Source organism: Tachysurus vachellii, chromosome 2 (assembly GCF_030014155.1).
Source record: "Tachysurus vachellii isolate PV-2020 chromosome 2, HZAU_Pvac_v1, whole genome shotgun sequence".
In the NCBI taxonomy this organism is placed as follows: domain Eukaryota; kingdom Metazoa; phylum Chordata; class Actinopteri; order Siluriformes; family Bagridae; genus Tachysurus; species Tachysurus vachellii.
This window is the reverse complement of record NC_083461.1, coordinates 32,899,013-32,923,366: the sequence shown is the minus strand read 5'-3', so window position 1 is coordinate 32,923,366 and position 24,354 is coordinate 32,899,013. Positions and strand designations below refer to the sequence as shown.

Genomic DNA, 24,354 nt, shown 5'->3' with positions numbered 1-24,354 from the left:
ACAAGCAGAAACTGTGCAGTATGAGTGATTTGAAGATTTCTACATATCAATATTCCAAGTATTGATTCTATCCTGGAGACTATTTATTCTATACATTTGTTATTGTAAAACTTTTCTTCACTTTGTTTTTCAGACTCGTATCTTGATAACTCATGGCATCAGCTTCCTACCACATGTTGATGAAATAGTTGTCTTAGTGGATGGCGTTGTGTCAGAAATTGGATCGTATAAAAGTTTACGTACCAGCAAGGGTGCATTCTCTGAGTTCCTGGACACATATGCTAAAGAGGAGAACAAGTCTAATGCACAAAAAGGTAAGCTTTATGCATTCTATACACATTTCATTATATATAGAATGAAAGGTTATAGAAGGTATATATACCTGCCAAATATCGGTTTGCTATATAATATAAAAGAAATATAATTTTTTTATATATCCTTATGAAGCCTCCTGGTCATCCAATGGCAGGACCTCATATATCTCTACTCTTTTATTTCTACTATAACCCATTAAAGGAAAAAACAGTTGAATTGTGTCTTGCCCTATTTAAAGAAATTCCAAGAATGTCCTTCAATTTAGTTCAGCTTGGTTCCACTTGATGAAACATTCGTTTATTTAATTGATTTTCTCAGACTCTGTTTCGGATATTGAGGAGGTTGACATTATTCCCGAGAGTCACGATCCCCAGCTCGACAGTCCTGCTGAGGATGTAGTGTCTGTCGTGTTGAAGAGAGAAAACAGCTTACGTCACAGCCAGCGCCATGCAATGCGCAACGGCAGGTGTGTTTACACTCTAACATGTCCCCAATAATTTATGTCAGAGTTTAGACTTTTCTGAGCAGTCTCTAGTTCCTATCTGAGTGAATAGTCTACAGGATTAAAGCCACCTTCTATTTGCTGAACAAAAACAGATGATAAATGCTTAGTGTTGGTTACCAAGCAACGAGTTGTAGATCTATTATCTTCAGGGAACATCACTCACCTGCCATGCGCTTTGGCATTTACAGTCCTCATGCTCATAACACGCCATATTCAAAAGCATCATTCAATAATGCTTTTCTTCAAATACACTTATTTCAACATACTGTTAATTCCTCAGACTTCAAATGAACTTCAGCATGTGTCTGTTTCCAAGGGGAAAATCCTATGACTAATCTGTTCAGTGCAGAACATATTTTCGAACATAACGTAAGAAATTGTTTCTCCTTCAATCAGCATAAAGGTAAGAAGGAACAGCTCGGCTCGAACTAAAAAAACGTCAGAAGAGTCCAAGAAAGGGCAGCGGCTGATTGAAAAGGAAACAGTGGAGACTGGAAAGGTATGTTAGAAATGTTTAGGAATACTTTCCTTATTTTTTCATGTTTTATTTATTAAATATAACAATAAGTTATAAATAGTGTGCTGGAGTGCAGAGATAAAACACTCAAAATATCACGTCTGCTCGTTTTACTAAGGGCTTTGTCAAAACTATTTTTGCGATAACTAAGAAACCTCCAACGTCTTTGTTCCACCAGGTCAAATTCTCTATGTATCTGCAGTACCTGAGATCTGTTGGCTGGGGCTTCACCACCATGTTCATTGTAGTTTACTTCATCCAAAATGTGGCCTTCTTAGGTCAGAACCTATGGCTGAGTGACTGGACCAATGATGCTCTAAATTATCCCAATGGAAGCAGTTACCCCGCCCATATTCGAGATATGAGAATTGGGGTATTTGGAGCACTTGGAGTGGCACAGGGTATCTACAAATTCATCATACACACAAATAATACTTGTGATTTAATTTGAAAAGATTTTATTTCACACCTTAGCAAGTTCGAACGTACCATTTTTAAGTAAAACCCAAATAAATGATTTTTTTTATAAATGATGTTTAGTAATACAATTGATAGACCAATACTGGAAAAAAATGTTCTATAGAATATTTATTTGTGCAAGCCTAATTTACTAGTTAACTCTGTTGTTACACTGTTGTAATGGTCATAAAATAATGAATGCTGTGCATCCTCAGGTGGAACAAAGCCATATGGTTTGACATTTAAAATCCATAGACACTTTTGGGGGTTTTTTAATCATTTTGCTTCAAAATTGCATTTGTTACTGTCTCTGGAGACTTCCTCCTAACGCATAAGGGATTAGCTGATATTTCACAGACTTTAAGTGCTGCCTTATTCATCTTGCACTAATCTCTTGCAGCCCAGCATTGTTGGTATTTTTTGTTTATATCAGCACACTTTAACATAAGTAGACTTCTTCACCCAAATACTAAAAACAACAGATTAAATTATTTATTATTTTATTGGTAATAAAAAAAGAATAGAGGATGCAGCAATTGCTAGGACAATTTCCACTGAAGGATTTTATGAAGTGTCCTTATTTTATGAAGGCATGCACATAATTCACCATCTGTGCAATTTAATTGGAAATGTCTAAATTAGGCTTTCAGAAATGCCAGGAGAACAAAAAGAATAATGGTACAGTACAAATGTTCAGCCAGATGTTCAGAGATACGTAAAGGTGGTTATACTGAATGTACTGGAGGGCACCCGAAATTCATATAACACTAAAATATTAAAATGCCAAGACCCAAGTTTTCCCAAAAGTACAATTCCCAGAGTATCACACATCATCCACTGGTTTGCATTCTTCCCATAGTGCATCCAACTCATCCCCAAATATATGATTGTCCTTCCATGGACAAATTTTGTTAGATATCAACCTCCTACTTTTCAGGAACACCCCACAAGACCTGCTATTTTGGAGATTGATGTCTGACACAGACATCTTTCTAGCACAAGCTGGCCTTTGTAAAAGTTGCTCAGATCTGTACACTCTCCCCGTTTCTCAGTTTGTCCTGTTTCCAGTTTCTAGAACTGACTGTTCCCTTGCCTAATTTATCCCTCCACTTGACACGTGCCATTGCAGCGAGATGATCAATGTTATTTACATCTCCTGTCAGTGGTTTTAGTGTTATGGCTGATCGGTTTATATTTGCTTTCAGTACTAAAACAAATCATTTAAAATTGATATGTAATAAATAAAAAATGCTTGTTTTTGAAGAGGAGTAGGAGAACCACTGGTGAATTTCAATATCATATAGCAGCACATTTAAGGGAAAGCTTGACCTTGAAACAAATAAAAAAAAATTGTTTATTTGTGATTTTTGTGCTACTCTGTTAATTGCTTATCTCCGATTAAAAACTAGTTAATAGGAAAAAAAATTCTCAGCAATGTTCAAACGATTAAAGATCACAGTGTTAATTATAAAGATTTGCATGCAAATGTGGATTAAATGTATGCAGTATTTGCAATCCTGATCTGCACCGTTTGTCAGTGATTCCTTGACCATGACTGAGATTCACTTCTCTCTCTTTCACCAGATTTTTTTTGTCTTTTGGACTGCAGCGTTATTTTAAGAAAATATTTTGCTACTCTACTGACTGTTAGTTCTTTCTGGAGTGTTACATTTTTATAGAGTACCAAGAAATGGCATTTATTAATATGAATAGAAATTACAAGAAGATAAATATTGTTTTATGTAAATTGTGAAATCTATCTCTGTAAATAAAATTTGTTTTTCTGTCTGCATCAGGTTTATTGGTGTTTATCGGCGCTTTGATCCAGGCCAATGGAGCGATTCGTGCTTCCAGAATTTTGCACAGTCGATTACTGTCCAACATCCTCAGAGCACCCATGATGTTCTTCGACACCACACCATCAGGAAGGGTAGTCAACCGCTTTGCAAAAGTGAGTCTGAAACTACAATAAGTCCCTTATCAAGAACTATTTTTATTTAATTTATCTGAAAAATCTTTTTTTATAAAGTGTGTACTGAAATATACGAAAGTCCTCACAGGCCATGCGTTATAATATTTTTTCTTTCTTGATTTCTCATTATCACAATTTCATTTTCTTGTGATCTCTTCAAAACAAGAGCTGTTTTCTCATTAACACGACTTACTTTTCTCATGACCTCGACATAACAAAAACCAGTTTTCTCATGACGTAATTGTACCATGAGAAAAATCTCAGTATGTTTATAGTGTAGTCAAGACAACAAGCTTTTATTGTCATTTCAACCATATATAGCTGATGCAGTACACAGTGAAATCAAACAAGGTATCTTCAGGTGCTACATAAAATGACATAAAGCTACATAGAACAACACATAGCTAAGGACTTAAGTCCTAGCCACGTAACAGTAAAGTGCAACGTGTGCGACACAAAGTACACAAATTAGGTCAATCACTCTTGTTCTTTCTTACTGATGGATCTGGTGTTCATTGACTTGATGAAGTTTTTCGAAGGAATTTGGTTTCTCTTGACGATCTCCACAGAAGATCTGTCAATGTTCAGCGGAGAGTTGTCTGAATTCAACAAATATTATTCATCTTTAGTTTTGACAACGTTCATATACAGGGTGTTGTCTCTACACCAGGCAGTTAGATGTTTCACCTCCTCTCCGTATGCTGACTTGTCGTTCTTACTAATGAGAACCACCACGGTTGTGTCATTAGCGAACTTGACTTTGTGAACTTGACTTTTACACAGTCAGCAAATTAAACAGCAGTGGACTGAGCACACAGCCCTGAGGGTCCCCAGTGTTCAGTGTGGTTGTGTTGGAGATGCTGTTCCCAATTTGGACTGACTGAGGTCTCTCAGTCAGGAAGTCCAGGATCCAGATACAGAGGGAGGTGTTCAGGCCCAGCAGGCTCAAATTCTCAGTCAGGTGCTGAGGGATGATTGTGCTGAATGCTGAACTGAAGTCTATGAACAGCATTCTTACCTACATATTTTTATTGTCCAGGTGGGTGAGGGCCAGATGGCCATCCGTGGGCCATACATGGAGTAGTTTGGGTGATAAACAAACTGCAGAGGGTCCAGTGAAGGTGGTAGCTAAGTCTTGATGTGCCTCATGACAAGCTCTTTAAGCACTTCATCACGATTGGTGTGAGTGCGATGGGACAATAGTCATTGAGTCAGGACACTGTAGAATTCTTTGGCACGGGAATGATTTTGGTTGTCTTGAGGCATGTAGGAACAACGGCACTACTCAGGGAAATGTTGAAGATGTCAGAGATGTCAGCTGTTCTGCACATTCCCTGAGCAGGAATTAAGTCTGGTCCAGCACCCTTGTCAGGATCAAGACGTTTATGTTTCGTGTTCACTTATCTGCCCTGCCCTTGTCTATTCCTTCCCATCTCAGCACATCTGTCCCTTATGGGTCTAATTGTCTTTAGTATTTAGCCATAATTTAGGAATCCTTGTCTTTTGATGTCTTTTGTTGTCATCTTTTGTTTTGTCTTTGTTCCAGTTTTGTGTGTTTTATTTAATACACGAGTTTCAGTTAGCTATCCTGCATTTGGGTCTGTTTTCATCCCCGCATTGTGACAACCCTTCCGTGGGTTAATTCTGCATAGAGTTCTTCTCACATCAGCCATGGTTATATATAGTGCCTGGTTGTTGGGGGGAGAAATTGTGCCTCAATGCATCTGGCCCTTGCTGTTCTTAATACTGTCTTGTCCCATGCTCTGAAGGCAGTTGAATAGGTGCACGCTAGCATGTAAAAACTCTACAACTAAATTTACCACACCTGACAGCCTCCTTCTTAAATGTCAGATAAGTAAGTGGAAGTTGTCAATCATTGAGAGATAGAGTTGTTTTAAGTTTGAGTACCTGATCAAAGTAAAAGCAATGCTTTTGGTGAATGATTAATGATTAATTAATTAAGTCATGATCACGATAAAACAAGTAAGACAAAAATTGTAATAATGCATGGCCTCTTAGGACTTCCATATGTTCTTATGTTGAGATCACAAGAAAATTAAGTCGTGATAACGAGAAAACAAGAAAGATAAAAAGTGTTATAATGCATGGCCTCTTAGGACTTCTGTAGAACAATTTAAACATTTTATAATTATATTAAAAAAAATTAAATAAAGGTAGTATCTGAATTCTTTGATTACAGCGATGTAGTATGAATACAGAATATTATTTCTATTGTGATATATGATTGTGTATTGACATAAAAAGTGAAATGGAATTTATTCTGTACCTCTAAGGTGATACGCATTTATATGAAGTGCAAGGAGTATAAAAGCATGTCTTGCTCCCATTTAGGATGTGCTTACCGTGGATGAAATGATCCCCATGTCTTTCCGTTCTTGGGTCCTCTGTCTGTTTGGTGTCCTTGGCACCTTATTTGTCATCTGTCTTGCCACACCACTTTTCACAGCAATCATTGTGCCTCTTGCTGTGGTCTATTACTTTGTGCAGGTAATATTGTGAACAAAATGTCCAAATTTGACAAATGTATTCCAGATAGACTTGAAATTTAAGAAGGTTGATTTGTGTAACACTGGGCAAAATTTAACATTCATGACTTCTTTACAAACTTTTAAATGCTTTTAAGATTGTGCCCAAACTATGTGAAATATATAGCAATTTCTCTTTTCATTGAAACTAATAACTGTTCTGTAAATATTCCTGATTGAGGCAGAATGTCTCTACATTCCTCTATGTTTTTCTTTGTTGTAGAGGTTCTATGTGGCCACATCAAGGCAGCTGAGGCGTTTAGACTCTGTTTCCCGTTCTCCCATCTACTCCCATTTTGCAGAAACGGTATCTGGACTTTCTGTCATTCGAGCTTACGGACATCAAGAACGCTTTCTAGAATACAACAAAGTCACTATTGATAACAACCTCAAAAGCGTCTACCCTTGGATTGTTTCTAATCGGTTTGTGTCTTGGAAATTTGCGTTATATCATATTGCGTTATATTATACAATATTCTTGTAAAGATTTTCTTGTTTATTTTTAAATTGCAGATGGTTAGCCATCCGGCTGGAATCCTTGGGTAATCTGGTGGTATTTTTCTCAGCATTGTTTGCAGTGATATCTCGAGATTCCCTGGATAGTGGGTTGGTCGGATTATCTATCTCGTATGCCCTAAATGTGAGGCCACAACTTTGTCAGCAGTTTTCATTGTGCCCTTATAAAGTTATACTAAACTAAGCTTAATTACACTAAGCTACACACATAACTATATTGTTGATGACACAAACTTGATATTATATGCTGAAGAGCAGACCATAAATAAAAAAAAATGTAATTAATTTATAAAGATTTATACTGTATTTTTGTCAAATGTTTCACATATTTCCTATCTGTAAAATAAATTCTTGAATTCAGTCTCTTTGTATTCAAAATTATATATGTGTAAATTATATAAGATGTATTATTTTTTATTTATATTTCACAGATTTTATATCCTATTTAATAAATTATCCAACTATTCTAATGCGTGGATTTTAGTCACTAGATTTTCTTTATATATAAAGAATATATACTGTATATATAATTTTTATTGTGGACATTCAACACAAAAAAGATGACTTACTTTGAATCTTCTCTGTTTAAAACCCATTAGGTGACTCAGACACTGAACTGGCTTGTGAGAATGACATCAGAACTGGAGACAAACATTGTCGCAGTGGAAAGGGTCAATGAATACACCAAGATTGAAAACGAGGTACGGCTTAAGCTCCTAAAGTGAACCGTTAAACGTAGACTTTTATTTGTATTAAATTGACACATTCATTCAGTTAAATGATCCATTCATTCATTTATCTTTTAGCAACTGTTTTATCCTGGCACTAGTATTTGTAGATAAAAACAAATTAAACATGTTTCTACCCTTATCCAGCGGTTTGCTGATTATTTATGTGTGTTAAAGCATGGTTATTGGCTGTGCTGTGATATTAACACCTGGGGTAGAACATCACCTATTCTGTGCATGGTTTATTGCTGTATTTCATACCCTGTATTTACTCTATGTGTAATTAGAAAAGAGAAGAAGGACAGCAGTAAGACGAAGTTTATTATTAGAACGTACTGTATGTAAATATAACGATGAATTGTGTTGTGTTATATTCTTTACTGTTGTCTACTGACTCCGTGGGAAAAGGTTGGAAAGTGTCTTTATATACACTTACAAAGAGATATAGGATTTAGATTTAAGTTTTTTTTTTTTTTTTTTTTATCTGTGTCCAGGCTCCATGGATCACAGATAAATGTCCCCCAAAAGATTGGCCCACTTTAGGAAAGATCCAATTTGAGGACTATAAGGTCCGATACCGACCTGAGCTGGACCTGGTTCTTCATGGCATCACCTGCAACATTGAAGACACTGAAAAGGTAAAGCATCCATTGAGACTCATACAGTCACAAACACTGTGCCTGAGAAAAAGTGTGTGACTCCCAATTGGTGAAAAAAAGAAAGTACAGTGACAAGTGACCGGATAATCTGTTAGTAACTGATATGATAGCTTAATCTGATTAAAAAGCATTCATCTAAACCTCACACACAGCCATATAAGTAAGCATGAACGTGCTTGGATCTGGCTGTTTTTACCATCAGATTCCAAAATGTCCTGCATACAGTACGTGCAATGCAGATGTTCTGCGTTTGCCCAGATGTATTGTTCAGGTGTATATCTATAAGATTGTAATGGAACTTGAAACTGCACTGTGATTTAATTCATTCAGAAAGATGGGCACATGTCATACATACTGTATTGTTAACTTGTGTCGCATGAACAAATTCAGTTTTTTTAGCATTTTCCCATTCAGATGTATTTTGAGCAATGCTACACAGTATGAAAGAAATTTACACTGAATTTTATTAAACCAAAGGAAGAACATCTCACCAAATTGATTCCAAGTACACAACCAAGCACATGCCAAACAATCAGTGTGTAATTAGCTTGTGGGAGTACTGGCACCTGTCTCTGCATACCACATTTCTCCATAATCCATCTCTCTGTATTGTGACATAAACACACAAGTGCACGTTAATATAGAAATATAAACCAGGATTGACACCAGCTCATGACATGACCCCCTTTCTGCCTGGACTCCATGGAATATAAATACCACAAGATTGATCATTCTTTAAAGAGTCTTGCCAAACAGTGTAATTGTATACATTTCACCTTATTATCCTGCTACTGGTCTAATCTAAGTCTATGTCAGTGTCTCTTGGTTTAACCTTGTGGAAAAGAATCTACTTATGCTCTGACCGCTACATGGTTTCCAGCAGTGATTCTCATTTGCTGCTAGGATTTTTAGGTTATTATAATGTGCCACTGTATTTCAGTATGTGGACTCTCTCTCTCTCTCTCTCTCTCTCTCTCTCTCTCTCTCTCTCTCTCTCTCTTTCTCTCGCTCTCTTTCTCTCTCTCTCTCTCTCTCTCTCTCTCTCTTTTCTCTCTTTTTGTCTCACTCTCTTTCTCTCTTTGCACTCTCTCTCTCTCTCTCTCTCTCTCTCTCTCTCTCTCTCTCTCTCTCTCTCTATCTCTCACTCCCCCTCTCTCTTTCTCTCTTTTCTCTCTCTTTTTCTCTCTCTCTCTCTCTCTCTCTCTCTCTCTCTCTCTCTCTCTCTCTCACTCCCCCTCTCTCTTTCTCTCTTTTCTCTCTCTCTCTCTCTCTCTCTCTCTCTCTCTCTCTCTCTCTCTCTCTCTCTCTCTCTATCTCTCACTCCCCCTCTCTCTTTCTCTCTTTTCTCTCTCTTTTTGTCTCACTCTCTTTCTCTCTTTGCACTCTCGCTCTCTCTCTCTCTCTCTCTCTCTCTCTCTCTCTCTCTCTCTCTCTCTCTCTCTGAGTCTAATTTGCTCCATGATGAATAGTGATAACATGCTGCCTAGTATAATAACTGAGCAAAGAGATTGATAATTAATAAATACGTATACAAATAAAAATTAATAAATAAATTATAAGGTGCCCGAAAAGTATTGCATAATAAGATTATATCCAGTTTTGCTTTGCTGTCTGAGGCAGGCAAAATACAGAAATGTATTCCTTCCTTAAGGTTTTGGATCTGTTACAGGGCTCCTGATGGTTTGGTGGCGAAAGTTGCAGCTTAAAAAAATGTCACAGCACTGCACAAACAACTGTGTCATATGCGAAGGAGAACGGTCGGATGTTATAAAGGAGCAGGTTAAGGATACGTTCATAGGGGCTGTATGTGTGTACACTATGTATGAGCTCAGTAATAATTTGTGATTATAATTTCCTGGGCTATGTTGTCTGACTAGACAGACAGATCTAATGACTCTGAGGGAATCAGAATGTGTTCCATCGCACACTAGGATGAGGAGATTACTAGCATTCTGAGTATTTCAGAAGGACTACTGTCTGGACAGGGGAGACAGGAAACTGTTATGACAGGAACCTGATGCCAATGTCCATCACTGGACACACAGCGGTCTCCATGCATTTTGAAAATGCCTTTGTTTCTGGGGAAAGGCAAAAGTCAGAATAATAAATTAGAACGTCTGTCCCTGTTCACCAAACCCAGATGCCTCTGTGTCCTGGCAACAGGAACATGAAAAATGTAATGCCCAGGTTCACTTGTTCTCGTGAGAAAGCTAAGAACTTGTGTCCCACCTGTCTAAAAGTTTGGGTAACAGTCTGTTTGGGTTGTAATGTCCTAAACCAGGGAGTAAATTAATTTAGACTCATCTGGCAGAATGGATTGCAGTAACCACACCAATGCTGGAAGAGCTTCACCTCATACCTTTGCACAAAATCCTCATGCTAGGACAGAGTTGTCAGTCAAATCCTGTGGGACTTGGTAGCTTAGTGTTTAAGGTGTTGGCCTACCAAACTGAAGGTTGTGAGTTTGAATCCCAGGTCCACCAAGCTGCAACTGTTGGGCCATTTGCTCAGTCGTATAAAATGAGCTAAAAATGTAGAGAGTCTGTCAAACTGGATTACAGGTCAACATCTTAAAATTAGAGCAACTGAACAGCTGACCTAATATCAGTGCCTGTCACATACAGTATGATACCATAAGCACATCTGGCTTCAGTGTTTCATCTGGCGAGACCAGCAATGTGACAAAAGCATCAGAATTCATCATATTTCATTCATCAAAGCAAAAGATACAGAGTCTGGCTGTGAGTGCTCAGGGACTGCACAAATCCCATATAAAAGTCTTTATGCATTGGCAAACCCTGCAGGCACCGGTACCATGCAAATGATGATGTGCTTTGTATTGCTTATTGTATCTTATTCGAGCCCAGGCATGTTATTGTGGTTGTTACAGCTTGCTTTGTGACTGCCATAGGTGTGATAGAAGCATGTATATACTTATAAATATATTGGATGGTTGGATGGATGGATGGATGGATGGATGGATGGATGGATAGATAGATAGATAGATAGATAGATAGATAGATAGATAGATAGATAGATAGATAGATAGATAGATAGATAGATAGATAGATCGATCTCGGGAAAGAGAACATGTACAAAGCATGTACTTCATCTGGATTATTGTTACTATTTTATGTCTTGGTTGCTGCATCAACAATAAAATGAAACCAATCAATTTGTCAGATATGTTTTGTAGCTGACACATAAAACAAAACAGAAACGCTTGCCATATTGGAGATGAGAAATGCAAGAGAACGAAGATTTTCACCTATTTCGCCACTAATAAGTCCATGGAAACATGATACACCTTGTAGAAAACAGAGCTCCACAGCTCAGGTGTTTAGATTAGCCTTGATAATTAGATCAGTGCTTTCTTCATCATGATTATACACGGTATGTAAAATCTGTGGTATATCTTGTATGTATCTGTTCCTGCTCTACAGATTCTAGCTCTAATTCAGAATAAATTTAAAAAGACCTCACGTGGAGCTTATTCGACTGTTTTCCTCCAGATTTAAAAGAACAAGGTTATTTTGTGATATAAGGTCATTACACACATCCACATACCCGTACCCCATACATAAAAAAAAGAAACAAACAAAAAACGATATCTGCAGAAATGTACAATGTAATGTTATAAATTTCTTAGTCTTTCCACTTGCTGTAGTAATTTGAACACATTCATTTTAAGTCATTAATATTTGTTCACAGCTGTGCAAACATCCTGGATGAAAGAATGAAACTCGAGGTGACATTGAACATTTATGACCAAAAGATTCATTTCTTTTTTTTTTTGTAAGCAAATCTCATATTCACTGAATAAAGTGGGGCTGATAAATATCACTGCTAATATGATTTCTGGAATTTATGGAATTTTAAAGAACACCGACCAATAACTGTATGGCATATATCTGTAAAATACATATGTAATAGACTTAAAAATATTCAGCAGCAACTGGTTACATGGTATGAGTCATTGCATGCTAGTGACTGATACTGTGAAAAAACCTGAATTGCTTGGAATTGAAATGTGCAGTGTGTTTCTATTGAACTAATCCAGGAATTAGCTTTAGGAGAAGCGGCACTCAAAATAACACAATGTAAAGTAAAATAAAAGCCGAAGACCAGGAGATTTACTGGAAGTGTTATGTCCTTACAGATAATGAGTCGTTCGGGATCATGGGGTCACAGACGCAACCTCACGCAGTCATTCCAGTTAAAATAATAATGATGGGATGTAAATCAGTGCAGAACTAGACACTGTGTTACATGACTGTTTTACAGATCGGCATTGTTGGCCGCACAGGAGCAGGCAAATCGAGCCTGACCAACTGTCTGTTCCGCATCATGGAGGCAGCTGAGGGAAGTATCTCAATAGATGGAATCAACATCTCCACTCTGGGCCTCCACACTCTCAGGAGCCGATTAACCATTATTCCACAGGTGAGCCGTCGGTTCCTTGTTTATTTACTGTGCAAAAAATGATGCAGGTACAAATATACAGTACATGAATAGCTTGAATGAAAGTCAGTATCTGATTTCTAAAATTAACATTTTTATTAAAATGAATAAAGTTGTCACATAAACAGCAGACACTAATATTTTATAATACAATAAGCAACTAAAGACACCTGGATTTTAGCACAACGATCACGATCTTCAGAGAATATTTCCTGTTTACAGAAATCTGAGACAGATGGTTACGTTTGCACAAATGCACAGAAACAGTCGATATCCGATAAAGTCCATAGCTGTAATCTAAAACTACATTTGCAAACCTTCCTAAATCAACACAAACCTCTAGGGAAGGCTTAGTAGTTAACACTCTAGTCCACGTTGCCAGTGAAGAAAATCATCAGAAAATAATGTTCGAAAGATCGACCGCTGGCCTACATGTTTGATCGATTTATCAGCAAGACGCAATGCTGTAGATGTGCTACGATCATGTGTATAAAAAATATTACTTAAAAATCCTTATTTAAATATTTATTTCCAGTGCACAGCTTCTTGCGTATCATTTGTATGAATTTATGCAAGTAATTAATGATTAAAAATGACTGCATTACTGTAGTGAATAATTGATAGCGGATCTTGAATTAAGTGCATAGACAAAAAGACATATATAAAAAAAAAGACTCCAAAAGCAGTGGACTGTAGAATAAAATGTATAAGAACATTATGTCAGTGTGCTGTTTCACTGCACGTATCTTAGGAATGTTGGTAAGATTTGACTATTTGTTTTTAACTAGTTAACCATCAATGTTAAGCCATCATTTTAACCATCATTTTTATTTGCAGGACCCAGTGCTGTTCGCTGGGACTCTCCGGATGAATCTAGACCCTTTTGAGGTGTTCGGTGATGAGGAGATCTGGAAAGTGTTAGAATTGTCTCACCTGAAGGAATTTGTGGTGACTCTGCCAGCAGGGTTGCAGCATGAAGTCTCAGAAGGAGGAGAAAATCTCAGGTAGGATTAAACCTGATTTTCTAAACTGATGTCCACAGTTTGTCCACAGTATGTCAGTTCTGCAATTATGTACAAATACTTAATGTATACTTTATTAGGAACATCTGTATATTGACTATATTCATGCCAATCACGTGACAGAAGTGCGGTGCCTAAAATCATTCAAATGCAGGCTAACGGCACTGGGTAATGTTCACATCAGCCACGAGAAGGAGGGAAAATTTGATTGAAGTCATTTTCATCGTTACACAATTGGCTGGTTTGAATATTTCTGTATCTGATGATGGTCTGGGATTTTCAAACAGCAGTCTCTAGCATTTGCATAGAATGATGTGAAAAACAAAAAACGTCAAGTGATTCACAGTTCTGTTGTTGATGAGATCAGAGGAAAATGGCCAGATTGCTTTAAGACTACAGTAGACAGTAAATAATCAAATAATCAGTCGGTAAAATTGTGGTGAGCACAAAGAATCTCAGAATAGAGAAAATTTTAAACCAAAAAACTGAACAGGCAGAGATTCAATAAAGCTGGACAAATGAAGGCTGGAGAAAATTTTTCCAATCCTTTTTCCAATCCTTATTATCATTAGATAATAACCATTTACTGTCAGTAATTGTTAGGGCTACAATGTCGGAGGCACGACGAAAAAATTCAGTTACTTTGTACCTAGAATTTGAAAAAAAAATCCAATAAGAACTTGTTATGGCTGTATACTTTCTTAAACAAAAGATAACACGAGCCAAGCAAGTGAATCATTTTGTCAGGCTGAGGCCAGATGGGTGTACTCTAATTTGAAAGCTGTAAAAAGACTGAAGCAATTACATTCTGTGCCCATGACCTGTGGCTGAAGATCCACTGTGCAAATCTTTGCAATGCAAATCTGTGTTGCTCAGTACTGTAACTTTCAAATCCCACCGTTTACACGCTTCAGCCGATTCATGATCTGCTTAACGCTGGAAGTCCAAAGCTAATTAATTAGCATTTGTTGGAGCAAAAAATTTGATTAGATCAGAGTTTATAGAAAATGCAAGTAGATTTTTATTCGGTCCTAATTAATTAATTATTTTTTTTATGGAGTAAGTAACTTAAATAATAATTCGAGAGCTATGATAATAATTTGTTAATGAAATTGACTGAGGTCATCTGCCAATTTTATCAAGTTGACAGGCTTCGGAAAATATAATGGCATTTCCTGTAAGGGAACATAGTGACTATCTATTCTGTTTTTTGGTGTACTGTAGAATATTTTTTTTTTTTTTTGGGTTATTTTTTCATTGACCCTTCTCTCTAAAGGCAGTCAATGCCAGAAAAATAACAGTACAGACTACTATATTTTTTATTTCTAATTCATTACCTGTATGTATGTATGTATGCACACTCGGCTGTATGGATAGCTAATGAAATGGCAAACTTCAAGGCTCTGGGCAAGACAAGTATATAATGAGTCTCAGGATCAGGGAGATTGTCATCACATTGTCTATAGCCATTTTTTTATTCTTCTGATCTCTCACTGATCTCTGAAATGCACTGAATGTGTTGTTAAAAACTCCAACACACACACACCGGATCACAGGTTGCAAACCAACGATATCTAGATCCTTCAGTGGACAACAAGCACAGGAAACTACTTGTAGAAAAGAGAGAGTCAGGTTAGTAGACACAGCATATGGTAGTAGCTAGCATTTACGAGACCGGACAATGTGTGTGTTAGAGAGCGTCTTTTATGTGGTGAGGGGTGCCAGGTGCCAGTTGATTAGAACTCAGGTGATAAGTATCTGGTTTGCTGTGTGAGGGGAGAACCTGGCAAATCCGTAACAATAATGACAACATCAGGTAAATGTTTAGATATTTACTTATTAATTTTGTGGACTTTTTAAAAATGTATACCCAGTCTTACTAGATGGGCTTTCTTTCAAGGACAGAACAATCTTGTGAAAACTTGTTTCTAAGAACAATTCTTCAGAGCCGGCAGAATTCTTCCCAGCATAAAGAGGTTTTACTCGGAAGAAATAGAAAGTGTTGTACACCAAAGAGAAACCTTTTCCCAAATGATAGCAATAAAACACTTTCAAGCACTGAGTCACTGAGTTCCTGTCTGGTATGTGTACATATATATTGTTGGATGTTGTAAACTAGTGGTTAAAGTGTTGGTCTAACACTCAGAAGGCTGTAATTTCTCATTCCAGTGCCACTAATCTACCAATGCTGGGCCCCTCAGCAAGGCCCTTAACCCTCAATTGCTCAGTTGTATAAAATGAGATACAAATGTTAGCCACTCTGGATAAGGTTGGCTAAAATGCTGTAGATTTACAACATAATTCTTGTATGCACACTTTTCTACACTATTTATTAGTTTGTTTTAAATACAATTATTAATTGACTTCTGTTAAAATTGACCCAAACGTGTGAGCATATCTCATTTATGTTTCTATTAAACAGCCGCTGTTTGTATTTTTTCCCCCAGCGTGGGACAGAGGCAGCTGCTGTGTCTGGCTAGGGCTTTGCTACGGAAGTCAAAGATCCTGATCCTCGATGAGGCCACGGCCGCCGTCGATTTAGAGACAGACGAATTGATTCAGAGCACCATCACGCGAGAGTTCTCCCAATGCACTGTGCTCACCATCGCGCATCGTATCAACACCATCCTCAACAGCACACGGTAAAATATCACAGAGGACGTGATTAAGTTATCACTTACTCACTTACAGGCATGTTTTCGGAGGAGAAAACCATTGACCCCAGAGGAAATCTATGCAAACATGGGGCCAAGCCAGGCTCTCTAAAGCATCTGCACCACCTTCCAGTCCCTGTGAAATAAATGCTAATTACTATTAGTAATTATCATGTTTTTAATAGGCATAAAAAAAAGCTTTTTAAATAAATGATAAAACTCCATGCTGAGTAGGATGACGTGAGTCACACAGAAGTGATATTCAGGCCAATATTTAAGATTCAGCACATGTCAAAACCTGCTAATTTGCATATGCACATGGGATTAATTATGCATACAAATAATGAGCATGTTGTGAGAGCTGTACAAAGAATAACTCTATTGATATGTAAATCAGGGGTTTGTGTAGACATAATGTAGCCCATGCGGTATGTCTGTACCTTAAAGAAGCAACAAAAAGATTCACTTGAACTTGAAAATATACAACAGACTAAAGGCATTTATCCCTGTGGTATCATCACACTGATTTTGCATTCTAACATTTTTTGTTCTGAAGGAACAAAACAAGCTGTAATCAAGATTCTAATCCTGGCTGCTAGGTTGTCAATATAAGCTTCTACTCATGTGCTGTTTTTTTTTTAACAGGGTGATGGTTCTAGATGCTGGGAAAATAGTGGAGTTTGATTCCCCGGGTGTACTGTTTGAGAAGAAGGGACACTTTTATGCTCTGGCTAAAGAAGCTGGGATTTCACCGATGCAGTACTCAGTGCTTTGAACTTGATAGCAGTGCCTGAATTGGCCAGTGAACTATTGGACTCTTAAATAAGAAGCTGCAGGTTTTATTGTGTTCAATAATGCTTTGTGACCATACGCAAGGAAGAAGAGTAACCATTAGTCTCTTTACAATATGATCCTCCACTAACATGTAGAAAAGCTATAACTTCTTTCTGGTTTCTGTACTGTATCTAATATTTAATCCAATTTGATTTTTTACAGTTATAGCACTAGACATTGTTACAGAGCAGCTTTACAGGAAACGGAATATACAAACGAGATGATCCATGTAGAAAGTACAGTGTGTCTGTGAATGTTTTGTTTACTTTCTTCAAGGCCATTAATATGCTTTTTAAGGTATTTGTCATTGTGTGGACAGTAAAATTCATTTTTGCATTGTGTGTGTGTGTGCTAGGCTGTATGTATGCAAGCAATGCTACTTGTTTGTACGTTTTACATGTTTAGCGTATGTGAACTGAAAAAAGTGTGTGCACTTACATGTATAAACTGTTTTTTTTTTCTTTTTTCAATATCTGCATTATTTATGAATTTTGCTTCTTTTCTGATCTAGTCAATTAAACAAAGTGTCCAAGATATTACTGGTCATCTACTTTTTTTTCAAGTGATCGAGATCGTTGTTCCTTTTTGAAATGTTCACAGTATTTTATTATAGAGGTAAAAATACAGCATTAAGGTTAGAATACAAATACTTTATTTAGAATGAACAGATAATGTTTCCTAAAAGATGCAACAATACAATACAAGTTTTTGCTTTTATGTGAAACTGGAGTACTCAGATGAAACCCCTGTAGCATGGGGGAAAATAATGGAGGTGGCAATTTAACACCTAAGACTAAAAGGTGTGAGGCAAACATGCTAACCTGGAACGCTAGATTTATACACTGTATAAAAAAAAGAATTGATGCTAAGCAAATTTCTATGCAATAATGACACAGAACACCTACAAAAAATTTTTTTTTAATTGTTTAATATCCATCATTTCTATTTATTTTATGTTCATTATGTTCTTTAAGTGACGTGACATACGACTAAGTATGGTGACCCATACTTTGTTCTCTGAATTGTGTCTGTGAATTTGTTCTCTGCGTTTAACCCATCCAAAGTGCACACACACAGCAGTGAACACACACACACCGTGAGCACACACCCGGAGCAGCCATTTATGCTGCGGCACCCGGGGAGCAGTTGGGGGGGTTTGGTGCCTTGCTCAAGAGCACCTCAGTCGTGGTATTGCCGGCCCGAGACTCAAACCCACAACCTTAGGGTTAGGAGTCAGACTCTCTAACCATTAGGCTACAACTTCCCCATGATGATTCTTATGATCTTATGTAGTCCATCTGCCTCAAAGATCAACATGTTCTGAATTGCAGGGTATTGAATAGTATTGAATTTATTTATTCACTGTATTTACTTCTAAATGTCATGACCAGGTGAGTTCAATTACGATAGGAACTTGCAAAAGGACGCTCAAAAACATCTTTTGGAACACTCGCTTCTTGCATTTAGGTTCCAGTCTATTCGTTTCATCACCTTGCTGGTCTAACCTCAAAGAACTCATTTCAGGTGTAATAAATTCCAAACAATTATTCTCCAGTGAGTAGATCTGATTATTAAGGGTTTTTTCTGTATAAGATGCAGCAATGGTCTTTGATCATAACTGTTCTTTGATGCTCTATTTATCAATACTCTGCATCCTAAGAGCCTTTTTGAGAAAACTGCACTCATGTCTAACCATTTCCACAGACGCGTTACTTTCTACGTCCTTCCTTCTGTCAATAATGCAGCACTCCGGGTTTATTCCAATTATTACAGAATTACCTCATTTTCATACACATTTAATCAGGATTTCTTCCTTACCATTTACCTTCCTTACTATTTTTTTTTTTTTGCTTAAAAAAAATCATTGTCCAGAAATGGCCCTGATATATTGTTTCTTCGATATATTGTTTCTTCGGCAAACAATACAGTCACTACACAATACAACGTGGGTTCTTTCTCGGGATGTACAGTACTGTGCAAAAGTTTTAGGTAGGTGTGAAAAAATGCTGTAAACAAAAAATGCTTTCAGAAATATAAATAATGAGTGTTTATTTCTGTCAATTTACAAAATGCAAAGTGAGCAAACAAAAGAAAAATCTAAATCAAATCAATATTTGGTGTTACTACATTTTGCCTTCAAACCAGCATGAAGTGATGGCACGACCCCCACAGAGCCCTGATCTCAACATCATCCAGTGTGTCTGGGATTACATGAAGAGACAGAAGGATGTGAGAAAGCCTACATCCACAGAAGATCTGTGGTTAGTTCTCCAAGATGTTTGGAACAACCTACCAGCCGAGTTCCTTCAAAAACTGTGTGCGAGTGTACCTAGAAGAATTGCTGCTGTTTTGAAGGCAAAGGGTGGTCACACCAAATATTGATTTGATTTAGATTTCTCTTTTGTTCATTCACTGCATTTTGTTCATTTATGAAAATAAATGTTTAACACTTCCATTTTTGAAAGCATTCTTTGTTTACAGTATTTTTTCACACCTGCCAAAAACTTTTGCACAGTACTGTACCTCTTCAGAAACACAGCTTGAAGCTCATTTTTCGAGAAATGATAATCAGGCTTGTGTTATCCTGGAAAGTTTTCTCTGGATTTTTTAATCAAAAGAAATCAGTTGCATATGTTGTATCTGACTGAGAGCATGTCCTCAATGAGTTCCATGGATTTAAACAACTAAATTAAATACACACTGTCATCTGAAGGAAGTTTCAATCAAGAAGATAAAGGGTGTCTCTATCCATCCAGCTCCCGAGTTAATAAAAATATATCGCTTGTTGTCTTAATTTAAACAGAAAGTCTTGTACATTTTGAGGAAAAAGAAGAAGACACCCATCTGCTGAAGCACATTTTGCCTGTAGATTTAACCCTCTGTCTATTGTAAGAGGTTGGCAAATTAACAGGTCTTTATTTCTTCCTTGCAGAAATGTTTTATATGAAGGGGATCTCCTTTGCACACTTCAACAGGATTTACATATAGGCTCTTTTTTCCAAAACCTTCTTCTTGACCTTCTTCTCCTTCTTCTTCTTCTGAAGATATTCATTTCATGTGTATTTTTGCATTCAAAAAAAATAAACGAATAAATAACAACATACCCACGCACAAAATTGATAAATTCATCCCTGACCAGGATAAAGCATAGTTGGATAATAGATCAATGAATACATTTGCCAGTTAGATAATATTCCATAAATCCATTTCCATACAGATATTCCTCCTGAAAACATGAAGTACTTCCAGTTGTAGTTAAAGTAAATATCTCCATGGAGACAGAAGAGCATTACTGGTTTAGAGGCTCCTTTGACATGGCATTGGCTTTGGGCTCAACTGAGGAAAACATGTCATGGGATTGATGTGTTGTTTGCTTGAAAAAGGAGTGCAGGAGACAGCGAGAGAGAGAGAGAGAGAGAGAGAGAGAGAGAGAGAGAGAGAGAGGTTGGGGGTGTGTTGGGGCAAAACAGAACTGCATGTACTTTCCACACCCCATTCTAAAAAATATATTAGATTGGATGGCTTGAAATCACATCCCAGTATGCTAGAGCAAATCATCACACAGTATTCAGTAACTTTCACTTGTGTACTTGCACTTTTTGCTGCGGTTCCACTGTTTCTTCTGCTAACAATAATTGCTATTTGTTCATTCATATTTTATTTATTTAGAGAGTTTCAGTGTTGACAAAAGATCCAGAACACCAAAATAATTTATACTGACATCTTATTTTTAGGTACTATGTATTTAAATGTGTATTTATGCTTTACGTGTTCAGTTTGTTCCAGACTGTTTAGCATGAGAAAAACATACGACTTGAACAAAACGGTAACTGATGTCATGTAACAAATTTCAATGCCCTTTTTAGCTATCCTCTGAGAGAGAGAGAGAATGAGAGAGAGAGAGAGAGAGAGAGAGAGAGAGAGAGAGAGAGAGAGAGAGAGAGAGAGAATGAGAATGAGAGAAGAGGGAGATGGAGAGAGGGAGAGAGAGAGAGAATGAGAGAAGGAGGGAGATGGAGAGAGAGAGAGAGAGAGAGAGAGAGAGAGAGAGAGAGAGAGAGAGAGAAGGAGGGAGATGGGGAGAGAGAGAGAGAGAGAGAGAAGGAGGGAGATGGGGAGAGAGAGAGAGAGAGAGAGAGAGAGAGAGAGAGAGAGAGAGAAGGATGCAGGGAGGGAAGGAGGGAGCGCCAAGTGAATGTTTCATTTATTGGTTGAATCAGAGTTGGATGCGCATCTCTGTCTCTCGTGTTCCACGCGTCCAAGTAAGTAATTATTTTCAGCAAATATTATAGGAATTGTGTATTGTAACAAAATCTTTAGAAGGGAAATTCTAGAAAGTATCTGTTGTTAGAATACATTTACATTTGTCCTTTTTAAAAAAAAAAAAAAAAACACCTGTTTGTTTTTAAAAACTGTCATCAGCATCCATCAGTGATTTTATTTAGAATTTATTTTATTTATTTGAAAAAAAAATACATTTTATATATATATATATATATATATATATATATATATATATATATATATATATATATATATATATATAACATGGCTTTTTTTCTTATTTATTTCAATAATAATTCATTTTTTTATTGTCTGAATGGTTTTTTGAGAGTGTGGGCTCAAGTATGCTGACCGGATTGAATGGGAATTCTGACTGTCTTGTACAAAATCTAAAATGCCTGAATAATATTAGGAATTGTTGTATGGTATTGTAGTTCCTAGGAATGCTTTTCTTTTGGGACATTCTGTTCTTAAACATGCACGATTAGAGAAAAAGCTGATAAGACAACAGTAAATTATGTATTCTATGTCATATGTCACATTAAGTGATGTATGATTTGGAATTTCTTCCTTTTATATTAATTCTTTTTTTCATTTCCTTTAGAAAGTTACCTGATCAACTCAGAGGCTTGTTTAGCAACAAGACATTGTCATTCTGGTTATTTGTCTCCACATTCTCCCAATATGAATGAATCTTTGATGAATTTCCAGTTCTCCTGCAACACAAGTCCAAGCTCAGCACCTGACCTTTACATCAGTGTCACCAAACAGGAACCATACCATGTTGCCATCCCCATGACAGCCTTCTATGGCATTCTATTTGTCTTTGGGGTCCTGTCCAATGGGGTTAGCATGCTTACTCTCCTCAGAGATGCCCGCATGAAGGTCAGTGCAATACAGCTCTACCTGCTTAGTCTGGTTCTATCTGACCTCCTCCAACTACTGACAATTCCCATCACTGTATACCGTTACTATTGGGAAAGCTACCCATGGAGACTTGGAGAACCCTTGTGCAAAGCTTACTTCATGGTGCGCCAGATGTACTGTGCTACAACCAGCTGGGTGATCCTTGCATTTACTATCGAGCGCTATGTTGCCATCTGCCACACCATGTGGTCCCTTGCTGGCCTAAGGAAGTCACGACTCCCCTGTCTTCTAGGCTGGATTTGGCTACTGGCATTATGTACTTCAGTGCCATTTGCCCTTGTCTACAGGCATGCCCGAGCCTGCATACTGGATTACGGGGCAACATCACCTGACACAGCCTTTGTGATGTCCACCATGTGTGAGATGACTGAAAAGGAACCTTCACCACTTTACAAGGGAGCACTGCTACTGAGAGGCATCCTATGCTTCCTGGTCCCACTTGTGTGCATCTTCGGCCTCTATTTACTCATCATTGCCCACTTTCACTACAATAGCCGCCAGCGCATGGCCATGGGCATCACTAGGGCTGTAAGTGAAGGAGGAAGTCCACAGTGCCCCCATAATGGGAAGCTGCTGGTTCAGGAGAAACGGGCCTTGCGGCTTATGGGTAAGATTTTATTCTCCAGATAACTCTACCATAACATCTTTTTGCGTTTAGATTTTCTGGCCCTGATGCCTTTATTGTGCTGTCTTTTGTGGTGCAAGTCTGGGCTCTTGAAAGCCTTGAAAGCCTGGTTTAAGCAGGAACTAGAAAACAGGACTTTAAGAAGGTCAAGCAAGGCCATATGACCAAAAACTTAATATTCTATTTGATTTTCCATTGTTTTTTCTTTATATCAACAAGTGTATCCCTGGCAAGCCAAAGCTTAACCCTAACCCTAACTCTGAAGTATTGGGTATAGAATTAGATGCAGATGACATTGCAGGTTTGCATCTTGAGTCCATAGTTCATATCTAAAGATATACTAGGAACCTTAGACACCAGAATGTTTATATATTTATGGCATTTGAGGGCATCCACATCCAGAGTAACTTACATTTTTATTGCACTTTATACAAATGAGCATTTAAGAGCTCATATCTATTTGGGTTATGCTAAGTAAAAGTGACTGGGATACCTGTATAAAGGCCAAAGAAAATTCCCATTACTGTATACCACTACTGTTGGGGAAAACTACCCAAAGAGACTTGCAGAACCCTTGCGTAATGCTTACTTTATGATATGCCACAAACAGCTGGGTGATCCTCACTTTCACTACAGAGCTTTATGTCACATTATGTGTCCCATACAAGACTTATGAGGTCACAGGTACCTTGCTTGAAGGCTGGAAATGGCTAATGGGTACTTCAGTGCTATTTGCTTTTAACATGCCTGAGCCTGCATCCTGACACAGCTTCTGTGGCATCACAATGTGTGAGATGCCAGAAAAGGAACCTTCCCTTTTTTACAGTAGAACTATGAAGATTAGAGTAACAGATCTGGGTCTTTGAGACTAGCTGAGCTACAGAAGGAGGACTGCAGATTCTTTACTCTGACAATTGGTTTCTTTCCTCCGTTATATGATAAAAATTGTCAACTGCACTTTTTCTTGTTTCTTTTTTTTTTTGCAGGGGCTGTGGTGGTGACTTTCTTTGTGTGCAACTTCCCTGACATTGCATCGTCACTCATGCAAGTTTATGTGGATTCGTGGTCAGGGACGGTGCTATCGGTTTACACTGTGCTCAAATCCTACCTGTCGCTGCCTCTGTGGTATGTAAACAGTGCACTGGACCCGATCCTCTTCTGCATCTCCTCTAAAATCTTTCGCAAAGCATGTTGGGAAACCATGGAGCCTCTCAGACCCAGATGTCTGTGTATGAACAGACAAAGAAACCCAACACCAGCGGTTAGCCAGAATTCCACAGGTGCAGTTAGCACATCAGCCTGATGACTCTTGCTCCCCATTTCAGCCATG

At 37.6% G+C, this 24,354-nt stretch overlaps 2 protein-coding genes across 2 annotated transcripts in view; both read left to right on the top strand.

Annotated features, from left to right (window-relative positions):
* abcc2 (ATP-binding cassette, sub-family C (CFTR/MRP), member 2) overlaps positions 1-17,722 on the top strand; it is a 47,458-nt gene extending 29,736 nt beyond the window's left edge. The window contains exons 19-32 of the mRNA XM_060864346.1: positions 134-314; positions 634-781; positions 1,217-1,319; positions 1,516-1,738; positions 3,593-3,747; positions 6,121-6,276; positions 6,538-6,737; positions 6,828-6,954; positions 7,430-7,531; positions 8,053-8,196; positions 12,502-12,660; positions 13,516-13,682; positions 16,148-16,342; positions 17,000-17,722. Of these exons, the coding sequence (XP_060720329.1) occupies positions 134-314; positions 634-781; positions 1,217-1,319; positions 1,516-1,738; positions 3,593-3,747; positions 6,121-6,276; positions 6,538-6,737; positions 6,828-6,954; positions 7,430-7,531; positions 8,053-8,196; positions 12,502-12,660; positions 13,516-13,682; positions 16,148-16,342; positions 17,000-17,129 (2,190 nt within the window). The 3' untranslated portion in view covers positions 17,130-17,722. The remainder of the gene's footprint in view (positions 1-133; positions 315-633; positions 782-1,216; positions 1,320-1,515; positions 1,739-3,592; positions 3,748-6,120; positions 6,277-6,537; positions 6,738-6,827; positions 6,955-7,429; positions 7,532-8,052; positions 8,197-12,501; positions 12,661-13,515; positions 13,683-16,147; positions 16,343-16,999) is intronic.
* A 4,360-nt stretch (positions 17,723-22,082) lies between these two features.
* LOC132860715 (pyrokinin-1 receptor-like) lies at positions 22,083-24,354 on the top strand. The gene is made up of 2 exons (XM_060892010.1): positions 22,083-23,006; positions 24,011-24,354. The coding sequence occupies exons 1-2, from the start codon at positions 22,157-22,159 to the stop codon at positions 24,325-24,327; spliced, it is 1,167 nt and encodes a 388-aa protein (XP_060747993.1). The 5' UTR covers positions 22,083-22,156; the 3' UTR covers positions 24,328-24,354.

Bases quoted from the DNA above. Each gene is read 5' to 3' on its own strand.
- LOC132860715 (XM_060892010.1), top strand. From the start codon at position 22,157: ATGAATGAATCTTTGATGAATTTCCAGTTCTCCTGCAACACAAGTCCA. The intron at 23,007-24,010 runs GTAAGATTTTAT...TTTTTTTTGCAG, and splicing joins ACGGGCCTTGCGGCTTATGG to GGGCTGTGGTGGTGACTTTC.